This window comes from Camelina sativa, chromosome 6 (assembly GCF_030686135.1).
Source record: "Camelina sativa cultivar CO46 ecotype springtype chromosome 6, ASM3068613v1".
In the NCBI taxonomy this organism is placed as follows: Eukaryota; Viridiplantae; Streptophyta; class Magnoliopsida; order Brassicales; family Brassicaceae; genus Camelina; species Camelina sativa.
The window spans coordinates 24,618,432-24,631,321 of NC_141885.1; the positions used below are offsets into that span (position 1 = coordinate 24,618,432).

Sequence of the window (12,890 nt, forward strand, 5' to 3'; positions counted from 1 at the left end):
ATGAAGATGTAAAAACTGAGTCATGATTAAAACAAACAAAATATAGAGCTGTAGTAGTTTCATTACATAAATTTCTAATCTCGTTAAGATTGTTTATTACATCTATTGAAAGAAGGACCCAGCATATTCTCTATCGTCTTGGCTCTACTTTTGCTTGATCAGAGACATCAAAACAATATCCTCTCTCTGCTGTAAACCAGCGTGGTCAGAGTTTTTTTTGGTCATGAGGAACGCTCTGTGTCACATGCTTGATGGATCTTCCACAAGCCAGTTCTGTATCCCACAGACATTAAAGCAAGCTCCCAAAGCATGTTTGGAATGCTCAGCATATTGACTTTAGACCCGGGAATTTCAGACCATTTCACAGAGATCTCAACCATTGGAATGTTAAATCGCTTGCACAAGTACACCAGTTCAACATCAAAGCACCACCTGAGAAGAGACGAGTCAAATGAGATACTCTTATTGATGTTTCTCCTGTTAGTTTATCATGATCGAATCATTTACACATACCTTTTCAGATGGACGTTTGTGAAAAGCTTCCTAGCAGCAGCTCTAGTAAACATCTTGAAGCCACACTGACAAAAGAAAAATTGATGTTTAGTTATTTATTACTCAAGAATATGTCTTGGTGAAACAAAGAGTGCCGAAGGAAATGAGATTAAAAAAGCCACCTGTGTATCCCGAATACCAGGACCAGCAGCTAATAGAACCACAAGATGGAAACCCTTCATCAGAAAGTTGCGATACCATTTCCTCTGAAATTGACACACTATAGTCAATTATCTAAGACGCGTATATGTATATGCTGATATGCATCTGTGTGTGTACATAGACAAAGAATGATGTTGCATCTAGAACAGACGATAGCAAAACTTAACTGTAGCAAGGGCTTTCTCCTCGAGATGAGCACGAGAACCAAATGCGGATACTTGAACATCACCTATTCTGAAATCCATTTCCTTCGATGCTGGATTTCTGATTGAATATTCTTCTCTGGCTACTGCAAGAATCTATGAGGCTAGGAGGTCAGGATATTTCTAGCATAGTTTCCAGTTTGTTTGAAATTTAAATAGCCGTAACTTGAGGCAAACCTGATTTTCAAGTTTTTCTAGGTCGGTTACTTTAGTTGCTCCATCAGCATCCAACATGAGAAGTAGCTGACCCCGCGAATGCATCATTCCCTATTTAATGCTTTCAGAAAGTAGAAAGCTTCAATTAATTTTCTTTTAGAATGATATAGCAAGTATCCAATATTACTCAGTCACATATAAGACATAACTAGAGTTGAATGTGCTACGAGTTGAACTCACCTTTCTTATAGCTTCTCCTTTGCCTTGATTCTTCCCAAGGGGTATAACCCTTATGTTGTCAACTGTGTGCTTTCTAACAAAATCAAAAGCTACTCTTTTTGTTCCATCCACACTTCCATCATCAACAATCACTATCTAGAAGCAAAAAGGATAAACTTACTCGGTTACTCCACTGATGCATATAGGGTTTTAAGGAATGCACCAAGAATTATTGAGCAATTTAGCATAAGTGGGTAGTCTATTTGATAGACTAATAAATTGTGAGCATATTACTATTTTCTCATAGAGTTAGGTGAATTAATTATAGAGAAAAAACCTTGAAAAGCTCATACATATTCGCCATAATAAAGGCCATAACAAAGGTTAGGAATCAACCTTAGTGAGTTGTAAGGAGATAAAACAGAAGAATGGAAAACTATTTACCTCAAAAGAAAAACTCTTGTCCCGTGATGCACGATCTTGAAGGTAGCTGAAACACACAGGTGAATTACAATTATGCCTCTGTATAATGCATAAATAAGGCTTGTGCTACTGTTTTTCAAGAAGCAAACTTTTAACGAGTGTAAGCAGGGACGCAATCTTCAAAAGTAGCAATTAAATCAAAAGTGAAAGTGTTTTTTATCTTACTCCATAGTTTCTTCGAGAGCTGCAGGAAGTCTCTGTTCTTCGTTATATGCTGGAACTATTAATGACAAATACTTCTCAGCAGGCTCGGTAATATGAGGACAAGGAATCTAATGATAAATTTTGAAAAAAAAAAACAGAGTCAGAAAAAGAGAACTCGGATTCCTCAATCTCAGCAACAATGCCACCAGCCAATGTGATCAAGCGTGTCAACTCGTCATGATTAACAAAACAAAACGCTGATCGTTCTCGCAAAGCCACTAGCCTAAGAGTATCCAAAGTCTGAATCTGGAAGAGACTATCTATAACCTAAGAGCTAATCTAGCACTATAACATTGAACTTGTCAAGCTTCTTTACCAAACCAAAATGCAACATTTGATACAGAAACAGTTCACCCTTAAAGTCTACATGTACAACCTGTGCAGACGCCATTTCACTCTACAAAAAACGATGAATGTGAAGCTTCAACATTCGTCTTTAAACTCTATAGCGCAACACGAATCAACAACCCAAGACCTCTCTAGAGAAAATCTCAGTTCCACTAACTAATATAACTAACTGAATTTTCAAGTGACATCGTTCTTTTGCTATGATTAATCAAATCAGAAACGATTAAGGAAATCAGACGATACCGGTTTTAAAGATTTCGGATCCTCGAGTGTAGTCACCGTCTCCACAGACCTGGGAAAAATCCAAAAACAACACAAATAAATCCAAATGTTCTATTCCCAGAACTCGGAGTCAAGAAAAGATACAGTAATAGAGGCGAAGAAAGAGAAACACCGACGTACACGTTACTGAGTCTCCTTCTCCAAGCTTCAAAAACGACGACGGAGAGAAATCCAAAGAAGACGATCAGCAGCAACGAGAACCCGAACTCCGCAACTGTTACCAGAAATCCCATTGTTGTTTGCTCCCCCAAAGATTTCAGATCCGTTTTGCTTCAAAGAGAGTGAAGAAGAAGAAGAGATCGAAACCAATCCGTGAAGATTAAGCAAAGAAGAAAAGCTTAAAGTCTCTCTAATGATTAATCCGTGAAAAAAAAAATGGTTCAATCCCTAAAATTTCATCAGAGCTCTCTATTTGATTTTGAGATTACCCAATTCGGTTTAGGTACCGGTTTGATCAATGTCTTATTTCAACAAACCGGATACTTAACCGAGTATGCGTCTGTATTTTACGTTTTGACTTTTTGCACAATCTGTTTTGACTCTTTGCACAATCTGTTTTGATTTTCGAGTTTAAAACAATTTTATATTTACCATACGTCTTATAGTTATTACAAATATATTGAAAATTAAATTAAGATATGTCGACAAATAAAATACAACTGAGTACATATATATATATACACATAATTAGAAGAACAAAGAAAAATTGATTGTTCTTATTTCGAAATCAAAGGATATTGTTTTCTTGATTTTTCTTCAGAGCGTTACTCATGTAGCTGGTGCACCGGATCTAAAGAGCATGTGCTAGTGCTCGGGTTGGTAGTAGTGACGATACCACTACCCTTGAAATCACAAGCGTCTTCTGTGTATCCTTTGCTCTCGTAATAAGCGTTCATAACGTACGAGGATCGAGACTTCATGTTGTTGTTATCAAAACACATGCCACCAGGTGAGATTGGATTACAATCAATACCTTGGCTGCACACCCAATCTATATTCGCTTGTAGTTGTTCGTCTGTCGCTTCTTCTTTAGCCATACACCATTTCCCGCTCTTGCTTTGTGCGTTTCCTGCTGTTATAGTGCATGTGCTAGTGCTTGGGTTTGTAGTAGTGACGATACCACTACCCTTGAAATCACAAGCGTCTTCTGTGTATCCTTTGCTCTTGTAATAAGCGTTCATTACGAAAGTGGATCGAGTCTTCATGTTGTTGTTATCAAAACATATGCCACCAGGTGATATTGGATGACAATCATAACCTTGGCTGCACACCCAATCTATATTCGCTTGTAGTTGTTCATCTGTCGCTTCTTCTTTAGCCATACACCATTTTCCGCTAGTGCTTGGTGTGTCCTCTGTTGGAATATTGCATGTGCTAGTGCTTGGGTTGGAAGTAGTGACCATGCCGGTACCACTAAAGTTACAAGCATCATCAGTGCCTTTATTGCTTTGGTAATATGCGTTCATAACGTACGAGGCTCGACTCTTCATGTTGTTATTATCAAAACATACGCCATCTAGTGAGATTGGATTACAATCAATACCTTGGCTGCACACCCAATCAATATTTGCTTGTAGTTGTTTGTCTGTCGCTTCTTGTTTTGCCACACACCATTTTCCATTGTGGCTCGGTGAGCTCCGTGGGCTCGGTGAGCTCCGTGGGCTCGGTGAGCTCCATGGGCTCGGTGAGCTCCGTGAGCTTCGACCGCCTTTTAGGACTCCAACATCATAAACCGGAGTAAAATCCGGTTTGAATATCCCCCAATTTCTCTCGCAGGTTGGACCAGGTTTCCCATCTTCATTGAACAATGCGAATATGAAGATATCGACGTGGCGGTTGGGCATAAGCGGTGTCCCTATAACATTTGCACGTTTGATGATATTGTGGTTGTACCGTGCAGCGTTTTGAGGTGAGCACCATGGAGCGTCACATGCGGTAGGCCAACCGGTCTCTCCTATAGCCATATCTACGTCCCCATAACCAAGAGCATTCATAGCAGAATACATTGCATCCATCATTGCGTCAAACAAGTTGTTGTATGTGTGTTTCGTATTGGTATCCGTTACTGCATTTGCTGGACCAAATATTGCGTAATTGACATTGTTCGGGTCCATTGTGAAAAAAGGGTAGGGGTTGAACATGAACGGGGACTTAGCTTGACGATGGAACTCCAAGATCTTTGTAAAAAAATCTTTTACATCTTCACGCAATCTGCTCTCGCTTGGTGCATTATGGTTAAGAGATATATTATATGCATGTGGAGTTGTCACCTGCAGTCAAATAATGGAGGATTTACATTTTGTTGATAGTAATAACAAATAACAATGTAACTTCGAAGTATATATATGAAAAATATGAATTTTGCTGTCGTTGTTTTTCTGATCATCGTGACTTCAGTTGACACTAACCTTAATATACTCGAGACCGGAAGCTTTCAAAGCTTTGTGAAGACTTTGCATGGCTGGCACAAGATTTGATATCAAGTTATTGTCATTACTAGCAAGAATCTCGTTTCCGACACAAAGGTATTTGAACTTTATCTGCTGATGAAACGGCAAGACATTGGCAGCGACCCATTGACGAGCATTTGCAACGTTGACCATCGCAGGAATTAACCCATTGGGGACCATAATGGTGACGTTGATTTTACTGCCCGCTAGGGGTCGGAGAATGTTGGGATTCGCATCATAGATCTTGACACTGTCAAAATTTGTCTTTGTCCTGATGAAGTCAACCACTTGTTGCGGCGGTTGAAGTTTCCCTAGCGTTCCGTAGTTGATACCAATGGCCGAAGTCACGGCTAAGAGTTGAAAGATGACGGGAGCGACTATGAGGAGGAAAGGGAGACTAGAACACCGTGTCGTTTTGGCCATTGCTTTATTGTTTGGAAAAACGATAACAATGATTCGTTTGGATGGTGAAGATTAGGCTATATGCATGCGTATTTATACTAATGTTGATTCTCAATTTCTATGAAATCTAGTGAATTTAAATTGTTTAGGATATCATTTTATCAATAGAACATAGATGAAGATGATCATGAAGGTGGCCTTTATTTATAACCGGACGGAAAGAAATTGTATCAAATTAATTTAAGTTGACAATATTATAAGAGGATAATCATATATGTGTGCATCTATTATTCTTTCATGGTCACTTAAGGAAACAAGAGTTAAATGGATTATAATTTGGATAACTTGTATCATATGTAGATCTTATGCATCTTATGTAAACATCTGTTACCATTTCATGAATTTATTGAAAATAAGAAAAATATAACTGGATTCTCTTTAACATATCTGTCTTAATTTATTTATGGATAAAGTACAAATTGTGAGTGATTGGATATGATTGTAATATAGTAGAATTTAGAAGATAATTATCATTTGTTAAAAAAGTTGTGAAGTTATCCTAACATACGTATGTATATCATATTGGGTGTGAAATGTGAATACTAAAAAGAAACATTGATCATAACAGTGATTTCTTGGTAATCAAAGACACAACAACAAGGGGAAAAAAAAAACGAAACAGAATCATGCTTTTAGAACAATCTCTCCCAATGGCGAATCGTACAACTGAGGAAAAAATAATATGGTTTACCTGACGTATTACTTCGTATACTATCTTTCTTTCGTATAAAGCCTAACTTTGGCTATTATTGTGTAACCCCCAAATGAATCCATATAAAAAAAAAAACATTTCAGCCGCAAAAAATATTAAACTCAAAAACGACGACTCAACAGAGCAAAATTCTTTGGCCTCTTGATGCCCCAAAAACACATCTGTACAAATCTCTTTTAAGGAGCATGAGCCCCTTGAATTCTTATCTTGTCGGGATTGTTCCTGCGTCTAAAACCGCTCTTCTTCTTCATATATCTCTCAGACTCTTGTTCGACTTGGAGAGCAAACTGAAGCCTCTTTAAGTTCTCAGCACACTGGCGGTGCATTCCTGGTAAGAACATTCCAGGACCTTGTTGATCGATAGGACCGAGATGCCTTTTGTGGGGAGAATGCCATTTGGATCGCAGGTAGTTCAGAGATCTCCATGGAGGCAACGGCATTGAATTCTGCTTTAAAGAGAATTTGGCTGCATCGACCATTACTTGGAGGAACTGGTTTAGTCTTGCCCCTGTTCCTACATAGACCACAGGGAGTGTTTCCATTATACGTTGGTAAGAATCCACTGCTCGAGCGATTTCAAAGTGACTTCTAAAGTCAATGTCAACAATCAGACGATCATCTTGGCCAACTTCAGTGTCACTCAATATGATATCTATGTATTCATTATCTCCTGCAAATTTCATACAAGTCACATGAAACATATCATCAATCTCTAAGTATCTTATATGCCAATAATGAAAAACCATAGAAGCGAAAAAAAACCTACCACCAGGAACTTTGCCACCGCCTTGCCATCTAGCAGAACAAACAGCAGCATCATATCCAGAGAGTCTCAAAAGCTTTGCGAGGTAAAACCTGATGCAACTGGCATTACATGTACCCGACTTCACAGAGTGAAGATCTTTCTCCTTAATAGTAAGCATCAGAGACCGAACCGCAGAGAGAACCTCAGTTTCGTGTTGAGCCATAGAGTACTTAAGATACTGCAAGAGGTACAAACAGACAAATCTAATTCAATCAAATGCTCTCCACCTATCCCATGAAACCAAAAAATACTAAAACCATGCTTCCTTCATACACGAACCACATACATCAACACTATAAACATGAAAAAGCTACCATTCTAACAAATCCATGATAATTACTTTATACGAGAGTGGCCAAGACAGTTTATGAAAAAGGTGCTCACCACCTTCCTTAGAAAACCTAGCAATGTGACATAATGTACGCTTCCTAGCAACTGTATACAGAGCCAAAGCTACCATTTCCAAGTTCAATGATCACCAAAACCAAAACCAAATCCATGATAAACACAAACGTATAACTCCTCTAAAAGTATCATACTAAATTCATATACAATACAAATGATCCCAAGATTATATACAGGAACACACCGTTGAATTTTAAGGATAAATCAAAATCGTGAGATGTTAGTTGATGATACCTGAATCTTATCGGAAAGGTAAGAAGGATCAGGAAATCCAGAATCGCTGTCGCTGCTGCACCAGGAATCAGCAGCACCACCGCTACCACCACCTCCGGTCTCGATAAAATCAGTAACCATGAGACCTAGGTCACGTTCGCCGTCGTGGCTAGAATCTCTCCCTTGATTCCATAATTCCTCCGCCCTCAAATCCATCCCCATCGTTTCCCTAATTCGATTCTCTTCTCTTTCTCGAGGTAACCCCAAAAAAAATTCAAATCCAGAAACTTATTGCGAAAATTCAAACAAATTGAATTGAATGGAATAGAAATGAGTCTGTACAATTCTAAAAAAACGCGTTTCGTTCCTCTTCCACGAGTCTTGTGGGATTGATTTATTAAGAGAGAGAGAGAGAGAGAGAGAGAGAGAGAGAGAGCTTGAAGGTTCTTTTAGGCGAGAAAAGAGAGAAAAATCCAGAAAGATAGGCGAAAAGGGAAATGAAGCGAAGGAGAGGTAAATATAATACTCTCGTCAAATGACTAAAATGCCCTTATAAGCTTAAATGATAACAAAGCTGTAAACAAAACGAAAAAGATAATAACAGAAAAAAAAAAAAAAATGAACCAAGACAGAGTATATGGTAATATTCATTTACCTGAACAAACTAGAATTAGTTTTTTAACTTATCTCAATATCTCTTAACAGAGCGATGGTGTAGAGGGGTAAACAGGTAAAACTGAAACTGAGGTGTGCAGGTGGAGCGTAGAGGACAATCTTGAAATTAAAAGTTTGGCTTGGGGACGAAGTTAAAAGATGGTTTTTTAAAAAAAAATTAGCTGACTCGGACTATATCCATCTAATTAATACCAAAATATAAATGCATTCTTATTTCCTTGTTTAAAAAGTTTATAGTTTATTGATAAGCTCAAAACATATATATGGTTTCAATTCAAAGTGGTCATACAATATATTTATTAATTAACACATTGTTGATTGATTAATGGATACCTAAAGACATTATGGGTTTATAAAACTGCTCTTTGTAAACATTTTTTTATAAAATATATATATAGATTTATATATATATATATATATAAATGCATTCACTGTTTAAAAAAGTTTATAGTATTGATTTAAAAATATTGAGTAGTCGAGTTGTAGCCCCTTGCAAAGTTCCAATTCTTGCTTCACCCCCATGAAACTTTAGCCTATGTTTCTAGCCACACAAAAAAAGTTTGACAATGTATATCCCCACCTAATTTGAATTTTAAGTTCTATCCCCACGTTTTTTAAATCTAAACATTTTTTTGTCTAATCTATCATTTAACCAAATTAAAATTATAATTTATACTTAAACCAAAAACCCAAAATGTAAACATAAGTCGATACCTTTATAAGTACCAGATACAAAATCCAGAGAAAAAAATAGGGTTTATATGGTTTCAGCAGTTGAGACATTGATTCAGGGAAGAGGATATCATTTGGTTCAAAGAAGTGCCTTGATTCTCAGGTTACAATGAGGTAAGATATTTAAACTCTAATAGCATGACTGCAGTACATGTTTTGTAATTTTGAGATAAATCCTTTATTTTTTCTCCAATATTAGTGGCGAAGAACATGATTTGAGAGAGAGTGGCGTCTTAAGATGTTGGAAGATGAAAGTGATCCAAGTGACCCAGGCTTTGGAATTTCTGATGAAGACGACAATGATTCAAGTTCTTCCGATAGCGGATCCGATGAAATCGATGGTCATTCAGAGAGGGTAGATATGAGAAGCAGAAAATGCACTTGCGTTAAGTGGGATATATGTGGGATCCCTTGTGAACATGGATATGCAGTAATATTGACTAAGAAACTTAATTCAGATGACTACGTATCTGATTGGTTTCGTAGTTCACGGTTAGGAGAGTTATATGGTGAGAACATCATTCCACTTAGAGGTGCAGGTCATTGGGCCAGAGGTGATGTGTCATTGGTGGGTGAACCTCCTGAGACACCACAACCTGGACGAAGAAAAAAGAGTAAGAAGCAAAAAAAAATAAAAGGAATCAATGAGTCTCCATCCAAAAAGAAAAACAAGAAGAAGAAGCAGTTCAAGGCAAAAGAAGTTTCCACTCCATCACAGAAGAATAAACGGACAATGCATTGTAAAAACTGTGGACAAGCTGGTCACAATACTCGGTCTTGTGCCAAACGAGCCAAAAGGGTAAGCGCTAGTTATCCATCTTTGAAAAACTGCTATTCATCTCTGTTTTTATAATGATTTGTGTTTATTTCTGTTGATTTCATTTTCAGTGTCATGGTGAAGCTTCTTCCAGTCAATCTACACATGTAGTGTCTCAGGTGGATCAAGCGTAGGAATTTTTGTAGTTAGCAATGTATAGTAGTTCTTTGGGTTTTGTCTTTTGTCGTATTTAAAACTCATTCATTTTCATGCTAAAAAAACATTTATAGTACTTTATGAATCTATTACATAATAAACTAGTAAAACAGAGCAAAAAACAAAAGTAAGTGATAAGAACAACAACAAAAAAAAGTAGAGCACAAGCTTCTCTTAGCCTTGGTGAAAGCTAGCCAAAAGACCTGTAGATCTCCTAAAGTTCATGGCTTTAATGAGATGATCTAGTTACTCACGGCATGTGGGAAGCTATATCGTTTTGAAAGAAATGTTTGATAAATGAAACTGATTCAAAATCTGGGTAAAATCAAGTTCCAATTTTCGGTTTAATTGTGAATTGAATCTGGTTTAATGACAAATTAGACAGAAAATGTTTAGATTTAAGAGACGTGGGATATAACTTGAAATGCAAATTAGGTGAGGATATACATTGTCAAAATTTTGTTGTGTGGCTAGAAACAGAGGCTAAAGTTTCATGGGGGTGAAGCAAGAATTGGAACTTTGTAGGGGGCTACAACTCGACTACCCAAAATCATTTGGTTTCAATTCAAAGTGGTATACATACTTTGGTTTTTTTGGTATCTGATTCTTAATTGCTTTAATTTTCTTTACACTTTTTTTTTGTATTGCTTTACATTAAAAATAAAAATAAATTATGAATAACAACTTATTTCAAAAAAATGAGAAACTACTAAAAAAAAATTGAGGAACATGAAAAACCAAAAAGTATATTAAGCCTTTTACTTTCTTTGTTCGTGGGGTTTTTGGGCCTGGTAGCATATTAGACCAACTCCACTCAACAATTTGGATCAAAATTCTCTTAATTAAACTAATCATATTATTAATATTAAATTAATCAAATCAATCCATGAACAACTTAAACTAAAACACTCTTCCACTCAAGAATTTCTATCAAAGATTGCTTAAGCATTAAAATAATTATTATTTAACAATTTTTATTAATTATCGTATTTTAATAAATTATGAACTAATCAAAACAAGAAAAATTTATTTTAATTATTTATATTACATGAAAAGAAAACAAAAATATTTTACATAATTCAGAAATATGAAACATAGAAGTCACAACAAGGCTCCAAAGGTAGATATATGCTAAGAACAATAACTAGAAGTCAAACGTTTTAGGTATAGAGGCAAAGAAGAGAAAACTAACGCCATGGAGGAGGACTTGTGATGCAGTAAGAGATATCCGGAAGCTGTTCTTTCGACGGATGTGGCGCTGGATCACCACCCGATTTCGGCGCTGACATCTTCTAACCTCTGCAAACAAATAAAAACCAAAACTTTTCAACCACGAGAAATTGACTGCAACCCAAATCACAGAAGATGCAAAAAGTTACGAAATTTGAAGCTTGTAAGCAAAAAAATAAGAACCCAAGACAAAAAAAACTCGTCTTGAGCTAAACCCACAGTTGCAACAAAAAGCTTAAGACTAAAACTTTACACCAAAAACTTCACAAACCGAGAGAGTATAAAGGTGGACAAGGTCACGCATGACAAATGACAACAATAATCAAGATATACAATGAAATTATTGAAGACAAGCTGTGAGAATCTTTTCAATTTGCCCCTCACGACCATCCACTTATAGCCTTAAATGAGAAAAGCATCTGTCATGACTCAAAACCAGCACAGATAAGATTCTCTCTTCAACAAAAATTCTTCACAAGACAAAGGAGAAATCAATACACTTTAGTAGCTGAGAAAAAAATTGGATTCCATATACTCTCAAAACAGTGTACTCTTCAATCTTAAGAAACGAAAAAACTGAAAAGAAAAACTGTATTGAGGACAAGATGATACAAGACTCGGTGGTGAGTCTTATATCGGGATAGAGATGATGGCTTCACAAGCTGGCGGTCGCTTCTCTTTTGTGAAGGAAAGATGGTCGATGATGTAGATCTGACACGATGGCGGTCGCTTCTCTCGTGTGGGATCGGTAAAGGGGGAAGTGCTAGCGGTAAAGAGGTATTAGTTTAACATCTCGATTTTGTTCTCGTGGTTCTACCTCTCTAGCACGGTTCCGCATCAAAGGATCTTCTCTCCGCTGATGTTGACGCCTTAATGGATCTGTTGGTGGATCATCATCATCATCCATGTCAATGGATTCGTCTTCCTCGTCGCGGACATTCCTTTGTTCTCGATCTGGTCCAATGTCAACCCTCGCTTGAGGTTGCTCCAAACGGCCTATCTTATCGCCGAGTCCTCTCAACTGCTCTGTGAGGGATCTCATCATTTGCATCATGGCGTCTTGAGGTATATCTGCGTTTTCTCCCATAGTGAGTGTCTAGAACGGATCTGCGCTTAGAGAAAAACAACAAAGGATCAACGTACCACAGAAGTTGAAAAGGGAAATGTCAAAGAAAATAAAGGAAACTTTTTTTTTTTTTGAAATTTTAAGAATGACAAGCAATATTAGACAATAAAAGCAATGAAACAAAAGCTGAAAAGATTTTTTTTTTTTTAAATGCGAGATGAACTAGTACGACAACTAATACAGAGAGTGAAACAGACGACTTAAGGAAACAAATTAAAAATATAATTTTTTTTTAAAAGTTTGTAAATAAAAGCTTAAACAAACTAGAGATAAGGCTGTTAAATAAAAGAAACTAGGATTTTTTTTTGTTTTTTAATAAAATAAAACAAAAGCTACAAATCAAATGAAAGTAAATGGAAAAGATAAACCTGGCAAGGGAACAGCGTGAACTGTGCTCTGATACCAGATGATACAAGACTCGGTGGTGAGTCTTATACCGGGATAGAGATGATGGCTTCACAAGCTGGCGGTCGCTTCTCTCTTGTGAAGGAAAGATGG

General features: G+C 36.9%; 3 protein-coding genes and 1 long non-coding RNA gene across 10 annotated transcripts; all 4 read right to left on the bottom strand.

The window, feature by feature from the left end:
- Positions 1-7: 7 nt before the first annotated feature.
- LOC104792787 (uncharacterized) lies at positions 8-3,044 on the bottom strand. Of its 5 annotated transcripts, none has more exons than XR_015559841.1 (10): positions 2,730-3,006; positions 2,571-2,619; positions 1,941-2,047; positions 1,737-1,782; positions 1,314-1,448; positions 1,095-1,184; positions 882-1,003; positions 675-758; positions 514-578; positions 8-432 (listed from the first exon to the last, which is right to left on the bottom strand). XR_015559841.1 is itself a non-coding variant. In XM_010519012.2 (10 exons), the coding sequence occupies exons 1-10, from the start codon at positions 2,840-2,842 to the stop codon at positions 222-224; spliced, it is 1,032 nt and encodes a 343-aa protein (XP_010517314.1). In that variant the 5' UTR covers positions 2,843-3,044; the 3' UTR covers positions 8-221. The 5 variants fall into 5 exon arrangements, 2 of the variants coding, with proteins under 2 accessions (XP_010517314.1, XP_087310723.1); XR_015559843.1 differs by having other exon boundaries at positions 1,095-1,194; XR_015559842.1 differs by having other exon boundaries at positions 882-1,013; positions 1,095-1,194.
- A 126-nt stretch (positions 3,045-3,170) lies between these two features.
- LOC104699328 (glucan endo-1,3-beta-glucosidase-like) lies at positions 3,171-5,659 on the bottom strand. Its single transcript, XM_019246415.2, has 2 exons — positions 5,018-5,659; positions 3,171-4,879 (listed from the first exon to the last, which is right to left on the bottom strand). The coding sequence occupies exons 1-2, from the start codon at positions 5,480-5,482 to the stop codon at positions 3,374-3,376; spliced, it is 1,971 nt and encodes a 656-aa protein (XP_019101960.2). The 5' UTR covers positions 5,483-5,659; the 3' UTR covers positions 3,171-3,373.
- Positions 5,660-6,237: 578 nt separating this feature from the next.
- Positions 6,238-8,147, bottom strand: LOC104792788 (uncharacterized). Its single transcript, XM_010519013.3, has 3 exons — positions 7,678-8,147; positions 7,000-7,216; positions 6,238-6,903 (listed from the first exon to the last, which is right to left on the bottom strand). The coding sequence occupies exons 1-3, from the start codon at positions 7,876-7,878 to the stop codon at positions 6,410-6,412; spliced, it is 912 nt and encodes a 303-aa protein (XP_010517315.1). The 5' UTR covers positions 7,879-8,147; the 3' UTR covers positions 6,238-6,409.
- Positions 8,148-11,043: 2,896 nt separating this feature from the next.
- On the bottom strand, positions 11,044-11,909 carry LOC104792789 (uncharacterized). Of its 3 annotated transcripts, none has more exons than XR_015559442.1 (2): positions 11,765-11,909; positions 11,044-11,335 (listed from the first exon to the last, which is right to left on the bottom strand). It is a non-coding gene; the product is annotated as an uncharacterized LOC104792789 (long non-coding RNA). The 3 variants fall into 3 exon arrangements; XR_015559441.1 differs by having other exon boundaries at positions 11,600-11,883; XR_769110.2 differs by having other exon boundaries at positions 11,538-11,868.
- Positions 11,910-12,890: the final 981 nt, after the last annotated feature.